Source organism: Pundamilia nyererei, unplaced genomic scaffold (genome assembly GCF_000239375.1).
Source record: "Pundamilia nyererei isolate P.nyererei 1_Seehausen unplaced genomic scaffold, PunNye1.0 scaffold00007, whole genome shotgun sequence".
Taxonomy (NCBI): domain Eukaryota; kingdom Metazoa; phylum Chordata; class Actinopteri; order Cichliformes; family Cichlidae; genus Pundamilia; species Pundamilia nyererei.
This window is the reverse complement of record NW_005187408.1, coordinates 4,738,379-4,754,616: the sequence shown is the minus strand read 5'-3', so window position 1 is coordinate 4,754,616 and position 16,238 is coordinate 4,738,379. Positions and strand designations below refer to the sequence as shown.

Genomic DNA, 16,238 nt, shown 5'->3' with positions numbered 1-16,238 from the left:
TGTAATTGAAATAATGAGAATCAGTGGACGGAGGAATAACAATCGTGCAACAGCACAGAAATAAACAAAGGCGCTTTATTAGTGTGTGACGCTTGCCCCAGTCCTCCACACAACTGTTAATTACGGTCTCTGAGTCATCCATCTGAATGTGTTCGCAGCACCTTTATAAGTCATTTCACAGTCAAACAAAGTGATAAAGTCTGTTTTCATCATGAGTGGAGAGATAATCAAACACTAAACAATCACTTTTAAATTCCCTTTTTGAACAGAGTGCTTGCAGGTGTGATCATTTCTTATTTAACATGCACAGCAGATTTGCAGGATATGCTGTGTATTTGTGCTGACTAGACCATCACTGCAGGCAGTGCAGTGCCAAACATTTTCAAGCTCACTTCTATCTTTCATCCACCCAAAAAATCTACTCGATTCTGTGGGAAAGTTTAAGAAAATCATCAAATCTGTTTTTATGGATTAGCATTTATTTTTAGAAAAATACATTAACTGCCAATACTAGCCATTTTTTTCAACATCTGAAATATGCATTTTCATTAAAAGAAATGATTAGAGAAGCTTCATAGAACAGCAATTCTTAGCAAATTTGTAAAAGCGCTCAGAATTTCAGGTGGAGGGGAAAAAAATACTCTCTCCTTCGAGCCGGAGTCGAACCAGCGACCTAAGGATGTCTGGGAAACCACTACAGTCCTCCGCTCTACCAACTGAGCTATCGAAGGGAGCTGACGACTTCAGCTAACCCATGGGTATTTATAAGATCGGCTCGTAGAACGCTTTATGCTCTGCTTCTGCGTAAAGTCACAAATATGGCGGACGCCCTGTTCGGTTAACGTGTTTTCGGGAAATTTGCATTCGCTACTGTTTTCCACTTGAGCTAAATGGTTGTGTGTAAGAGTTTCCCCACATATCTCAAGTAACTTGGTGTCCCCCAAAGGAACTTTAACATTGCAAGGCTTTCAATAACTTAGCAGCTATTAAACCCTGTTATTATTCATATTCGTTAGAGCTAACCTAGACAGCTTAATAATGCTACCTTACCGCACTGTATTTCGGCATGATATGCGAAATATATCAAACACTACACCGCAAGATTGGACCGACTACGTATCTCACGAGCAATAAATACACAAACAACGAGTGACTTCCGTACCGGGGAATTAGCTCAAATGGTAGAGCGCTCGCTTAGCATGCGAGAGGTAGCGGGATCGATGCCCGCATTCTCCAATAACATTTTCATTCAATGTAAGGCCTTTAACATGCTAACAAACACCAAAATGTTTTAACTGAATTGTTCTTTTCTGTTTTTTAAAATAGTAGCAGTTATCACCTACATTTAAGGATGCGGTGAATACACCCAATGTTATGGTTGTCGTCCTTATGCTGTTCTCTAAGTGTAAATACCCATGTGCAAAAAACGCTTAACACATGCCATAGTTTGTTTAATGCTAGGTATAATCACGATCACTCCTTTAATTAGGAACTTAGCCAGCGAACCTATTATTGTAACAAACCTCTCCTGTGCGCTGTTATCTTCCCTCTAACGTAATGGTCTGTTCCAAACTTTGACGGAAGTCACATTCGATAGCTTCCTGCTGCTAAGTTAACATTAATGCAAAGCTGGCACTTGATTGGCAACATGGTAAAAAGGTGTCGAGAACTACGTGTTTTCAGTAGAGATTTTCAGATGCTATCAATAATTTTAGATCTAAAAGTCACATGGGTCATATGATTGCATCTCTTGCTAAATCACTCGCCCCCACCCTATGAAACGCATAGCTACATTGCACCCAGCGTAGAAGAGGTTGGGGATGGGCTGCTGTTCAGCACTGCCCTACTTAGTTTCAAATATGGACAAGGCAAAAATGGCAACCTTAGACGTGACAGCAGTAGCTGCTAAAAACAGAACTGACACAGAGGAGATAGGAGTCTACACCCTCTAGGACAAACATAACAGGCCTACTACTTAGCCTGAAGCTGGGCCTATGATAGACTGCTTTTAGAAAGGACTTCATACTAAACTTTTCAGACTTTTTAAGTTGTTTAGTTGTGTTTGAAATCGTTGACACCATGGACAACTTGGAGAAACAGCTGATTTGTCCAATATGCCTGGAAATGTTTACAAAGCCTGTGGTCATCCTACCCTGCCAGCACAACCTGTGCAGAAAATGTGCCAATGATGTTTTCCAGGTAAGCTATTGAATGGCTCAAATTGGTAATTATTTATAAAGTTGGTCTGAATTTTCACATATCAAAGACCCAAATAGTGACATAAATTTAACACCCATAGGCTCTGTTTACAAGCATGTGGACTGAATGTTAATGATGGTGGTTTGAAGTTTGTGTTATGGACTGTTAATCCCCTGGATTAATATTTCCTAACTGCCGAGTGAAACAATGTAATTATTCAGAGCTTCACTTGTTGTTTACAGGCTTCAAACCCGTACCTTCCAACAAGAAGCGGCTCGTTGACCTCTGGTGGCCGTTTCCGATGCCCGTCCTGCAGACACGAGGTGATTCTGGACAGGCATGGTGTTTACGGCCTGCAGAGGAACCTGTTGGTTGAGAATATCATTGACATGTTCAAACAAGAATCCAGCAGGTGAGACAGATCAGACATTTGTCAAAATAACAGAAAATGAAAAGAATTCTTCATGTCTGACAGGAGGATGTTTTCATTTGTGAAACTGCAGTAAAGTATAATAGCAGGAAGTGAAACACTGGCTTCTGAGTCAGAGATCTGCAGTGGGTGAGAGGGCATTTCTACTTGCAGTAGTCATCCACACAGATTTTTTATCCAGCAGATGACTGAAAGGCTTGCATGACATGATATCCACAACACTTCTTGCTGTTGTGACATTATTTCATTACAATTATCCTGAGTAGAGTTTATAGGATGACCGAGATGCTTCTTCAGTTCTGAAACCAAAACGTAGAGAGTGCCAGGTATTTAAACCCTAATGGGGATTTCCCCTTAAGAGGAGATCGTTGCCTGACTAGTAGTCATGTCCATCATCACACGAGCCAAACTGGGAAGAAAGGAGTGGGTCGTTACCACCTGAGGCTTCAGATGAAATCACTGCGAGATCTTGCGTGAGACCACATTATGTGACCCGTTGAGTTCACCCGCTGCAACGTGTGAGTGGGTTATGAGCCGCGTGGGAAACGGATCTCGAGACTGCATTGTAGGTGGTTGACAGTTGGTGTTGTTAATGATCCGTCATCGTCTTTTAAACCATCTCCTCGGTCTAAAATGTAAACATTCGCATCCCCCAAAGAGTGACCTTTATCCTTAAAAACAAGCAAATGTAAGGTTTTGGAACCACCTACTCAAAGTCAGGACCTTAAACAGGTTGTTCGTGCTCAAAAAACCCTTTTAAATGTGTTTGAATTAAAGCAATTCTGCAAAGAAGAGCAGGCCAAAATTCCTCTACGGTGATGTGAAAGACTCATTGTCAGATATCGCCAAAAGCTTTACGATTACTTTTTCACACAGGGCAGGTGCATTTGGATAAACTTTTCACTTAAAAAATGAAATCATTATTTAAAAACTGCATTTTTTATCTTTGTCTGATGGTGTGACGTATAAACTTAATAAATAAGGAAGGGGGGAAAACTTTTAAGCTATATAAACATGAATCATGTATGCTTGCTCCCACACTACTCAGCAATGATGATGACCTATTGATTACAGTGCTGGCAGTGCATGTGAATGGCAGGGCACACCTGATGGGTCATCGATAAGCTGTTGAGATGCCGAGATGTGTAACAGTGACATTATCAAACTGACACTGCATGTCACATCAGTATGCAGTCAAATGTGCAGCATCACAGGACACTACCGCTGTTTTCATCGCACCTCAACAGCAGCAAACCAGCACCAGAGAAAAAGGAAGAAACGCCCATGTGTGATATTCACGAGGACGAAAAGATCAACATTTACTGCGTGACCCACGGTGTGCCCATATGCTCCATGTGCAAGGTCTTTGGAGCCCACAAAGACTGCGAGGTGGCTCCTCTCAGCAGCATCTACCAGACGAAGAAGGTGAGGCCCGAGATGCTTACAAAGGCTACGAATACTGTCAGCCATGGTGATGTGTTTTTTACAGTTTCATCATGAAGTATATCGTAGTATAATCATAGATTTGCCCCAGATTTGAGTCTGTAGTCATGCTGTCGTGTCCTTGCCCCCTAGACGGAGCTGAGTGACGGGATTGCCATGGTGGTTGGTAACAACGACAGGATGCAGGGCATCATTAGTCAGCTAGAGGAAGCCTGTCGTGCCATAGAGGTCAGTGTCCGACTGCTGCAGTGCCTGGCCGCTCACTCACGCAGCAAGCCTCACTCCGTGCACACACTAATGCACCTGCACAGACGACCAAACTGATGTAATGTGTCCTTGTCACGGCCACTCTTTCTGCTTTTATCCATCTGCGAGATTTAGACAGAGAGGCAGTAAGAGGAAAATAAATGTTTTGGTTCCACGGACTGCTTTAATCTCCCCTTTTCATATTTTCTCCTACGCTGGGTGCACATACACTAGTTAGAGCACCCTATTCTGCCTTCGACCCACTTCCACGGACAATAAAACGAGCAGTGTAATTGATAGAGCGAGAACAGGCAGCTTTCTTATGGTTCACGTGCCACAGTTGGATGTAGTAGAGAGGAAGCTGGAGTGACTCCAGTCCCCTGTGTGTCACTGCTGTGGCGTCATGCACATGGCACCAACTGAACGGAAGGAATTTTGCAGTGTTTAGACATCCGAAGAATGAAAACAACAACTAGTTACCGCATTTTCTCTCATTTTGAAATTCTAATGTACTTCGAAACTGAATTGCCTACATTTCCCACCCAGAACTCATTAATAAAGAATGGACCTGCAGAATTTACAATCTTTCCCTGTGGGTGTGTGCTTTCTTCACTTGTTCACGCACGTACAGGAGAACAGTCGGAGACAGAAGACTCTGGTTTGTGAAAAGTTTGACCACCTGTACTCTATCCTGGAGGAGAAAAAGAGGGAGATGAGTCAGAAGGTGACAGGCGAACAGGAAGAGAAGGTAAACTATATCCGGGGCCTGACAAGGAAATATGGAGACCATCTGGAGGAGAGCTGTAAAATCTTGGAGATGGGGATCCAGACTATGGATGAGCCAGAAATGGCTTTATTCCTGCAGGTCAGAGCTGCTACCACATGGGGTTTAAATTTGACATAATTTTAGCCAATTCATAAAAGTTTATCAGTATTTTATGTGCATGTTCAGTTGAACTCTCCCTTGTGTCTTTCAGAACACAAAGCCTCTCCTCAAAAAGTAAGTATGCTGTTTGTTTTTCAATAATAATAATTGCGCTGGTAAGAGGATGAAGGGGTTTTGCAAAAAAGAGAGAGACTACACCGCCAGTGTAAAAGTCAAAATCCTTTCTAGCTAATGTTTTTTAATCATTCTCATGAATGAGTACATCTGCACTTACACATAAAACCAGAACTCTAATAGAGCAAGGTCACACCTTCCCTCTGGTAGCTGTGGAAAATAATCCTGTGAAATGTTGCAAATCACTATCTTCTGCTGTGGCATCCTGAAATAACTTGCCAAACGTGCTAAACATCACAGATTGAATATATTTAAGACGTGTTACCATGACTTTGTGAGGCAACATTTAGTCCTGTGAATATCCTAAATGAGACTTATGTGCTCAGGATTGAAGAGGCATCCAGTGCAGCGCACCTGGATAAAGTAGAGCTTGGCTACGAGAGTATGGATCACTACAAAGTGGACTTCAAGAAAGAGGGCAAGGCCCTGCGGAGCATTGACTTCATCCAAGGTAAAGGAACAGAGATCACGACTTTAAATTGCTTCACACCCCTCATTGTTGTAGTTCTCCAGCCTTCATCCTTTTTTGCCTTAATTCTCACACAGATGATGAAGATGAGGATGAAGAAGATGAGGCTGCAGGAGCCGGTGCTGAGGAAGGAGAAGGATCACAAACTGTTCCTGGAGGTGCTGTTTCAGCCACCTCTGCCCAGCCTTCTGCACCCCCACAGCAGATGAGCTCCTCCCCCAGCGCACCCACGAGCACTCCCTCAACTTAGCTGTCAGCCATCGGCCCTGACAACACCTAAACCAGAGGCAGGATTGATTGTTGCTCCTAAATGTTGACCTCAGGTCAGCTGTGATACATTTTTAGCCACGAGGGGAACCTAATCTGTGTATGTAGATCTTAAGGAAGGCAGAGATGTTTTACTTCTGCCTCTTTTGTTGTGATTGGTCTATCACAGCATTCGGACTGATTTAATCTCTTTTTCTCTTATTAAAAAAAACATGCTTTAGTTCCTCCTTTTCATTTTGAACATGCTTAATGACAGAGGGACTTTGACTGTCATTCAGCTCTTTGCAGAATTCAGATGTACTCAAATATTTTTTTTATGTGGTTGACCTTTTGAGACTTGCTCCTTAAACTCCATCATTAAAAAAACATAATAGGAGAGCCGCTGGTTCTCCTCCCTGTTGTATACTTCTTGATGACTGATATAACTCTGTGAGTAATGTAGCAGAGTGATAAAATGAGCACTGTGACATTTCAGTATTTCCTACATTGGGCTGCTTGCGTTATGTTTAATATTCTTCATTGTAATGTGGCACAGGTATTATTTCCCATGATGATATATATGATACATGCATATTATATACATTAAAAATGATTTGACTAAATACCATCAGCATACTTTTTCACATCGCTATTTGACACTAGATGTAAAAAACCAGTTTTGTTTCTTCGTAATGCCTTCTCTCTCCCTCCCTCTTCGTCTTTCCACACTCCTATTGGCATATTTCCGTGGAAGGAAATCCAGCTCAATGCGTGAGTGCCTTTTTTTGGCTTGTTCAGACATTTTTAACATCCTTCTCCACTGCATGATCAGGATAACACTCCTGCATATACATATGAGACCACGGTGAGCAAATATGAGTGCTCCCATATTTTTAGACCAAAGCAAATAATTTGCTGCCCTGCGATGGCCTCACGTTGCTGTAACTCCACCGCTCAGGTAGTCCACCATTCAACGACCATCTGTTATTTTACACCGTGTCTCGGTGAGTTGGATCTTTTACAAACGGGCTCAATCCCACACTAAGCCTCAAGATGCTTCGTGGGCCAAAAAGAATAGGATGACTCACACCCACGGCTCTTGTTTAGCGTAGCCTGACACTGGGGGTCAAGAATCAGCGTTCACATACACACGCTCACACATAAACACACACACACAGTGTCTTTGACACTAATTAGCTATCAGTGGTGCATCTTTGAGCTAAGCGTGGTTGCCTCTTGCTGGTATAATGAGAATTGCCTCTTGAGGATTAAGGGTTTGGAAGAAGAACGCTGTATGAATGTTCACTGCGCTGAAGGGTTGTTCAGATTTTTGGCAAAGTACTGCAGTTAGAGCTTTTTTTGTGTGCGTCTGTGTTAGACAGAAGGCATGAACTGGCTCCAGAGCAATGCCATGGTTAGACCTATGCAATTGTTTGCACTGAGTTAGGCAAACCTTTACCAGTCAGCATTTATAGGCAAGACTCGAGATTCTGTGGCCATTTGTGCACTCTTAAAGTTGTTATTTACTTTTTTTTTCAAAGTTTCTTTAATGTGGGACTACAAATCCATGTGTTAAAAGTCATTAGAAAAGTGCGTTTTAATCAGATTACTAGTCAAAGTTAATGGGATTATTTATTTATTTTTATTGGCGTTAGTGTTAACTAATATGTAAGGATATCCACAGAGAAATGTAAGCATTGCTTTTATTTTTTTTTTATTAAAAATATAGATATAAGACGTTCTGTTGCACAACAGAAAATGACTGGTTGCACATAAGTTTATTAACAAACATAAATTTCATAAATACAGTGATTCATAATCTAAAACAAAATGCCAATTTTGTGAATGCAATTCATGTCTTAGACGAAAGTATTTCATCTCAAATATGAAGAACGGCATATCTCTACAGATCTGACACCAACATTGAAATGGCAAGGTACAATCGGCTCATTATAAGTCAAGCCCGTTTATGCTCCATAGTTTGAGGTTAAAGCTATAAACAATAAAGTGATAAAGCAGCACTATATTGTACAGAGCATGTTTTGTGCTGATGGTAAAAATGCACAACAGAAGGAGTAAAAGAAAAAGAAAGGGAAGGGAGATCTTTGGCGGGCTGGGAAATCATTTCCCGAAGAGCTCCATCATTCTTCTGTTATTCTGCGCTTGCTGAGCCAGCTGTTCCGCCCTGGACATCTCCATCATCTCCCGGAGCAGATGGAAGGTCAGATCCAGGGATATTGGCGGGTCCTCGGACCTTCTTCCCCTCTCCATCGAGTCGTCCCCGCGGTCTCCGAAGCCGCTTATGAGCGCCCTGATGTTCCCAACTTTCCCCTGTAAAAGACGCCGCGTCAGCTGGAGTTGCAAAGCTCTGTTGAAGATGGAAGGTGATCCGCCGGGATACATGGACGTTGATGGGAAAGAGTTCGAGTCCCCGTTGCCCAGTCGGATGAAATACTCCTCCCCAAGCCTCTCCAGAATCGGGCCGGATTGCAGCTGCTGGGAGTTTTGGGTTTGTAGAGCTGGGACGCGCAGAGTACTGCCAGGGCTCTCAATAGCCCGACATTCGTAGCGCGGTAAGAAGGCAACTAGCAGAATCACGGCGGTACCGAATAAATTGAGCTTCATGTCAGGATTTCAACAGGAATCTGGGAAGAAAAAGAAATACATTGGGTTATTTACTTTTGGCACGCTCGTTTTTTTTTTGCTGTGGCGCGAGATGTGCCGCGTAAAAAGGCAATTACGCACGTAAAAGAGACGTTGCAATAATGTAACGGGCAAATTATAACTATTGCTGCCGCAGTTTATTTGTATTATTGTAAGATATTTTGCGATCTGTTGCCACCTGTTATTAGTAAGGAGACTATATATTGTACAACTGATCTGCGATGTGGAATATTTACGCGTAAAGGAAGCTCGAAGATTAGAATGAGGAATTATTGTCTTCTATCATTATACTTAGTCCATCCCCAAAAATGAAATCAGAAATGAGAATAGAAAGATATCAGCAAAGCCAAAAATCCACTTTATCATCTACAAATCCACTTTATCATCTACAAATACAGTTTTTAAATGTTTGCTGTGAAGCACAAAGAAGTCTTTAATTAAGCAAAGTCGCATTGAGCTGTGCTTGGGGAAAAGAATAACAAAAATGCTAAAAGAGGGAAAAATACGAATTCAAAATGTGGGTAAAATTAATGAAACTTTTCTTACCTTCAGGCTTTAGAGGTGGTCCGCTACAGCCGTGTAGGTTGCCAGGTAGTTGGCGAGATGCCGCCCTCCTTCACTTCACTTTGAGGAATCAAGTATATAGTTACTTAAAGGATAGATGCTGAATGGACTTATATAGCCACCCTCACTATAAGTGTCGCGCTCCAAGCTGAGATTGAGTCTGCGCGTTCTTGCATGGGTGTAACGTGAATGGACGCCTCTGACAAAGTGCTTTAGTTTAGATGAGATGAGTCATATGTGAGTGCGCGCGCACGTGCACGAGCGTCTACCTCGGCGCTTTCAGAATAGGCCTATAGGTGACACACCTGCCGGCATTTTCACTTGAGTTTGTTAGTTGAAAAATAATTCCAAGGGTTTTGGACTCCATGTGGCAAATAATCAGAAGTTAAAAAGTAATATTTAGACGAGATAAGTCTGGAACTATGTTTTTTCTTCTTATCAGTCACTGCTCATTTTCATCATGTGTCTTATAAAAGACAAAGGGAAAAAAAACCTTCCTCATCTGAGGACACCATACAGTGACTGCTATTGCCTACAAAATTGCAAAAGTTATGTAACACTGTGGAAGTGCGGTAGTTTCAGGTATGACATTTTGGTGCAATCTTCAGGACTCACTTTGTCTCTGCATTTTACACCACAAGTATTCCAAAGCAGTTTTCCATCTGCCTTGTGTTGCATTCAGTGAAAGTGCATTTGCAAACACATCAGGCTGGGAGAGAGAGAGAGAGAGGTATTGTCTCCCAGTGATTCATTGCTGCTGCACATATATACGTCACCACCTCTACCAATCGGTGCCTTGGCCACCTTGCTCCAGAGGGGCCCACCGCCAAGCCACACTTGCAAGATGAAGTGCTTATCTGAGTATTAGAAAAGCGATTAGAATGTTAAAAAGCTCAAATCTTTAACTTTGTGTTTCTGTCTGCTTTACCTGCTTTACATTTACCCAAACATTTGTGCAATACCTTAAAATAAGCAATTCCTCCACAATGGCAGATGATTTCTTTTCAGTTCCATTTGTTTATTAGTTTGTCTGTAAGCAAGTTTAAGTAAAAACAACCTGGCTGAAATTCATGAAACTTGGTGGAAAGTTGGCTATTATACTTTGGTTGGATCCAGATGGCCTTCTTTTAAATGATGAGCTAGGACACTGGCATTGGTAGAGAGGCCTTTTAGTTTGCAATGCCATTAAATGAGCACTAATTCTTCCACAAAGGCAGAGACAGAGGATGTGGATTCCCATATGGCAAAATATGTTGATAAAAAGATGGCTCTTTCATACTTGCAACTAAAATTAGAATGCATTGTAAGACAACCCTTCCATTTAATCCTTAACGGTAAATCCATTTCATTCAGATATTCAGACCGGGAAAGAGTACGATTCAAACATATGGGTCAAAGTGACTTAACAGGTAGTGTGCACTCAAGTAAAATCAACCACTCTGGAAAGAGAAAGGAAGAGAGAGCAGAGGGGGAACATTTGATTGTGTAAATGTAGTCATGAAGTGCAGGATGGTTTTTCTTCAGAAAGAAAGTCCTGTCTTCCAAGATTCATGCATTACCTATATTGGTTTTAGTGGATTAGAGGATAATATGCAAAAACCTTGTTTCCCCTAGCCTCTCGACTTTGTCACTTTTCATGCTCCGTTACCGCTCAAAGGGACGTGTCAGGTCCCATCATGAGAAACACATGTTGGCTGACACAAATAGAAAACACCGCCATGAGAGAGGGACTGCTCGTGGTCAATTCACATCACCTCATTTTCAAATCACCGTCCCTGGACAGATCACTGGGAGAGAAATCCTCTTCTGTGATGCAACCCCGGAAAAGACTTGGGCTTAAATTATTATCTCTCTCTTTGTTCAATTAGAGCGAGTCTTTTAGATGATTACATTAGATAAAACCCAAATGATTTGTCCTGGAAAACTGGAATGTTGCCACCTTTCCCGCTGGCATCTTTTGGTGAGACACTCAAAATGAATAGATGAAATTGGATTTCCACAGCACACAAACTGCAAATTGCCAAAGAAAAAGTATTTTACAGAATCACTGTCAGAAGAGCAAATTCTCTTCTGCAGCAGATTCATTATTTGATCATTTGCCTTTCCGGTGCTTCTCGGTGAACTTTCCCTTGGTGAATAATTGGACAGCTTTCTCCAGTGGATAGAAGCGTGTTTTTCCTAATGCATGCTTGACTTTCACAAACAAAATTTTAATAATCAAAGTCACTCTCGCTGCTTAAGTGAGTGCGATCGCTGGGACTGCAGAGCCCAGGGCTAGACTACCACCTGACCTTAGTCTTGTTGCTGAGGTGTCCTTCTGGTTTATAGTGCAGTGATATAACCTGTTATAAAAACACCTCTAATAGAAGTGAGAGCCTGGCCTTTCATTTTACAAAGAAAAAAGACATGGACAATTTTACAGAAATGGCATTTCTTGTTTTACAGTTGACCACAAAACTACTCAAAGCTTTCATACAATCAGCCAACTAGTTATATTGTTAAACATATACGCTTCAACCATGGCTATTTAAGGCTAAGAAGTTTAATTTGCTATGCAAGAGGAGATCTGCCAGTATCCCCACAGGGTGGCTTAATGTTAAAGTGTTCTTCAGTGAACCCCAGCTGCTTTTGAAAAGAACTGTTTTGATGAATGTTTCAGGATTTGACACAAAGCAATCTTTTGAAGGTTTCAATGTCATCACATCTTGAAAAATTAAATGTGACACGGCTGGCTTTCTCTGGCTCTTCCTAAGACCGTGTACGGTAACCCGTATGAGAACGTGTGACGCAAAGTTCTCTGTAATGCAGCGAAGCCCCCCGAGGGCCATCTGTCTGTAACGATCTAGCACGTGCAGGCCAGAAGCTTCACTTTTACTCGTTCACATAGTGGTTGCCAGTCTTGTCACACAAACGTTGTGAAAGGGAAATAATGCCTGTAAGGATGATACTGGAACTCATAACAGAGCCCAGAATAGCTCCAGTGTTTAAGTTGAATAAGCAAGTAACAAATTGGTAATTACAGTATGTGTTTTTGTAACTACAGAATACCTGCAGATTACTTTTTGGGAAACCAAAAGTTTGAGTTCATATTCTGTGCTTATAGTCATTTTAAGAGATAATTCTGCCAGCTTTGTTCTTACTCTGTCCTGATATCTTAAAGATACTGAGTCTTTTTTAAGTTTAGAATCTCTTTTCTGTTTGTTAAGAAAGACATAAACTATACTAAGTTCTTTAATCTAAAAAGCCTCCATCCATTAGTCCATTTATTCTCACTGTCATAGATCGAGAAGTGAGTTCGCCAGTTTGTCACAGAGCTCGTCTAAAAAGCTAATTTTATATTTCGATTAAAAATTAAATAGACAATATTTAATACCTGTAATTAAAAGGATCGATTGGAGAGTTTGAAGCCTTTTTTTGTTGTATAAATCACATAAAAACACCAAAATCAGCTGTGCACCTGGCTGGCTGCCATTGCCTTTTGCCACGAGACCCTGTTTGCTCCCATAAAGGTATAAAATTTTTAAAGATGTCACTGATACGTAGTTTCATTATTCTTTTTAAGTGATTCCCTGGAACAGCTGAGGTCTAAGGTTTTCAGCAAAGGTCACTCAAATAACAGTAAAAGATCCATTTAATGTTATTTCTGATTGTTCACGTCACTAGAATTGTGTATGCTGCTGTGAGTCTTAAGGAGGGAGTGTGTAAACCAGTGCAATAGTGAGCACGAGGGTCACGCATTTTAAATAAGAGCCCTATAGCACATAGAATCCTAAGGCTTATTAGTAACATTAATTCTTTTGTATTGTTTATACGTAGGAAAAGATGAGACTGTACAGTAGATTACAATCCAGATTATCTTCTAATCTGGACACTACATACTATACTGTCACTTTCAGTGTGACAAACCAGTTAAATATGACTGCCGACCAAGGAGGAGGTTTGTAAATTATATTTTTTATATACAGTCACATGGTAGCAAATCATTGCATTCAGGCATGTAGACAGGGTCAAGACAACCAGCTGAAGTTCAAAATGAGCATCAGAATGGCATAGAAAGATGATTTAAGTGAATGTGACATGGCTGTTGCTGGTCCGAGTATTTCACAAACTGCTGATCCACTAGGATTTTCCCACACAATCATCTCTAGGGTTTACAGAGAATGACTTGAAAAAGAGAAAAGATCCAGCGGGCAGCACTTCTCTGGGTGAAAATGTCCTGCCGATGTCAGAGGAGAATGACCAGACTGCTTCAAAGCTGCTAGGAAGGCAACAGTAACTTACTGATTTCAACCACACAGTCACCGATCTCAATCCAACATAGCACTTTGGAATGTGGTGGAATGGGAGAGTTACATCATGGATGTGCAGCTAACAAATGCACAGAAACTGCGTGATGCTGCTGTGTCAATGTGGACCAAAATCCCAGAGAAATGTTTCCAGCACCTTGTTGAATCTACAGCATGAAGCAGCTCTGAAGGAAAGAGGGTCCAGCTTTGTAAATGTTTTCACAGACATGTCATATAGGTTAGTACAATGCTTACAGAGATGTTGACGCATCATTCTTTGCTAAACTTTGATTTGACTGGTAATTTCCTGTCATTTGTCCAGCAGTCACATTATGTGAACTGAATATGTTGGCTCAGTCAGTTTTCTCAGATTTATCCTGTGAAATGAGACATATTTAGTGGCCTGTCTCCATTTCAGGAAATACTAAATGTTCTGCTTCTGTGCATGATTTCAAGTTATTATTAGTGAAACTTTATTTCAGTGATACGTGACATACTGTTCTAACATTTCACTCAAAGGCATGAGACAGCAAATCTCCAATCCTAGAGTGTGATAAAAAAAGAAAGGAAAAAAACTGTCTCTGGAGAAATCTAGGCCAAAGCCATTCTAGCAAAATTGTAACCCAGTTTTCTCTTTGATAATACACTTTGACCATAATTGTCTCTTTGGGGCCACTTAATCTGAACATATATGCTGATGCTGTCTTCGCTGTGCACCCTCATGGCTAAGCTGCGAATCATCTATAATTCATTAATTTTGTCTAATCGTTATGCAGCTATAAAGTGTGATCAGTGGCAGGAATTTCTCAAAAAAAATAAAAAGTCACGTCTCCTTTCAAGATTGACAAACATCAAATACATTGATGCTGGCAGTTATACAGATCAAAGTGACAGAAGACAGCCAGGCAAGAAACATTTCAAACAGCTTTCTTTATTCTAATCTTGGATTGTCTCAGAGCGCTAACAACCTTAAAAGCACTCTTCTTCCTTTCAACACAGCTCTCCGCACACCATGTAGCAATCAGAGGCATAAAGGCTGAAATGGTTGAACAGGTTTCTTCCTGTCTTTGTGAATGTCCATCATGCTGCTCTGTCTCACAGCGATCAGTGGTTACCTCAGGTATTTTTACATAAGGGCTCTTTATGTGGGTTATGACCAAATGGAAGTTTATCAGACAGAGCTAGTTCCCAGTAAGTGGATTCTAATGGTTATAACGGCTGTTATACCCCTGTAATATTTTTCTTCTGTAATATTTTTAATGTCTGTGGCGGTGTTTTGGAATTTGCTGAGAAGATGCCATCAGTTTCAAAAACTGCAGCATCTATTTATGTCAACTGGTGGGCTAATGAGATAAAACCTGTCAGTGTATAGAAGTGTGTGTGGTCTTTTCTCCCTTTCTTTACCTAAGCATGCTTGCTGCATCTTGTGTGTTTTTTGTTTCTGTTTTTCTAGATTAAACCATTTACAGCAAAAATCTTGTTGCAAAAAAAATAAAGAAACAAAGGAAACAAAAAAGGTTTTATTTAAATAAAACCAGAATTCAATGAGCCTATATTTATTTGAAATATGCATATTCATTTACACCAGCTGAAACATCTTATATGCATTATCTTATATGTATTGTCTGTGACTCCGTGTTTATGTTTTAGTTTATTATTATTCTGTGGTTTTGTTTATTCTGGGTTTTTGTACTCTCCTTTTTTCTTGTGTGTGGTGTGTTCAGTTGGTGTTTCCTGTTTTATTTTGAAGGTTCGTGTCTCTCGTCAGTGATTCTAGTTTCACTTCCCCTGTCTCGTTATGTCCAATTATTCCCAGCTGTGCCTCCCTCCTGTTTCCCATTCCCTGATTTCCCAGACGAGTTCCCTCGTCTTCATTGCTGGTTCGTCTGTGTATCTTCCTCCATCTTCCTGTGCATTCTCCCCACGTTGTTCTCCCTGCAAGGTACCCTCATTTATGTTCTTTTTTTGTTTTTTAAGTTTTAGTTTTCCCAGTTTAGAGTGTTTTCAGTTCTGTTTCTTGCCACCCTTTCCTTTGTTTGGTATATCACTGTCGCAATAAAGCTTGCTCACTTCAGAAGCCACCTGCATCTTGGGTCCTTTAATAATACACACGGCTTGCCCCGGCAACCCGTGACACTTGTAGTCTGACTAATTGGTCTGTCTCATCTGGCTTCACAGATAGATAATGTTCAGTATCATGTCACATAGCAATAAACATGTTTTCCGTGCCTGTATAAGCATGTATGATGTAAATAAAACTGGTACTAGCACAGAACCCTGTGGAACTCCTTAAGTAATTCCCCATTCACATAGAGAAACTGGAGTCTATTAGACATGTATATAAAACCACCCTATGGTCTTACAAATAAAACTTTTTGAAATATTTTTGTGGAAATTAGGAGATAAAGAGGACTGAAAGGTTGTACCACGGTATAGATCAAAATCCAGAGCCCATAATTTATTAATGTACAATGCATGGGTACCATCTGTGGACCGAGGAAGGCATGCATGAAGAAGAACAGGGAAGTATCTTGCTTATTTCAGCAAGAAAATGCCAAACTACGTTTTGTCAGTGTAGCTCCAAAAGGATCCATGACCTTTGAAAACATTTGGCACATTATAAAATAAAAA

General features: G+C 40.8%; 2 protein-coding genes and 2 non-coding genes across 4 annotated transcripts; 2 read left to right on the top strand and 2 right to left on the bottom strand.

Moving 5' to 3' along the window:
• Positions 1-645: 645 nt before the first annotated feature.
• Positions 646-731, bottom strand: trnay-gua (transfer RNA tyrosine (anticodon GUA)). Its single transcript is given in 2 exon segments — positions 646-681; positions 695-731. It is a non-coding gene; the product is annotated as a tRNA-Tyr (tRNA).
• A 432-nt stretch (positions 732-1,163) lies between these two features.
• Positions 1,164-1,236, top strand: trnaa-agc (transfer RNA alanine (anticodon AGC)). The gene has a single exon. It is a non-coding gene; the product is annotated as a tRNA-Ala (tRNA).
• Positions 1,237-1,649: 413 nt separating this feature from the next.
• trim55b (tripartite motif containing 55b) lies at positions 1,650-6,716 on the top strand. Its single transcript, XM_005722605.1, has 8 exons — positions 1,650-2,199; positions 2,442-2,611; positions 3,877-4,054; positions 4,205-4,300; positions 4,950-5,183; positions 5,296-5,318; positions 5,705-5,829; positions 5,925-6,716. The coding sequence occupies exons 1-8, from the start codon at positions 2,080-2,082 to the stop codon at positions 6,095-6,097; spliced, it is 1,119 nt and encodes a 372-aa protein (XP_005722662.1). The 5' UTR covers positions 1,650-2,079; the 3' UTR covers positions 6,098-6,716.
• Positions 6,717-7,782: 1,066 nt separating this feature from the next.
• On the bottom strand, positions 7,783-9,511 carry crhb (corticotropin releasing hormone b). The gene is made up of 2 exons (XM_005722607.1): positions 9,304-9,511; positions 7,783-8,738 (listed from the first exon to the last, which is right to left on the bottom strand). Exon 2 carries the CDS (start codon positions 8,716-8,718, stop codon positions 8,215-8,217), a length of 504 nt encoding a protein of 167 aa, XP_005722664.1. The 5' UTR covers positions 8,719-8,738; positions 9,304-9,511; the 3' UTR covers positions 7,783-8,214.
• Between the last annotated feature and the right edge of the window lie 6,727 nt (positions 9,512-16,238).

Excerpts from the sequence above, each read along its gene's own strand:
- trim55b (XM_005722605.1), top strand. The coding sequence starts at position 2,080 with ATGGACAACTTGGAGAAACAGCTGATTTGTCCAATATGCCTGGAAATG. Across the intron at positions 4,055-4,204 it reads GCATCTACCAGACGAAGAAG|ACGGAGCTGAGTGACGGGAT; the intron begins GTGAGGCCCGAG and ends CTTGCCCCCTAG. Across the intron at positions 5,184-5,295 it reads AAATGGCTTTATTCCTGCAG|AACACAAAGCCTCTCCTCAA; the intron begins GTCAGAGCTGCT and ends TGTGTCTTTCAG.
- crhb (XM_005722607.1), bottom strand. The coding sequence starts at position 8,718 with ATGAAGCTCAATTTATTCGGTACCGCCGTGATTCTGCTAGTTGCCTTC.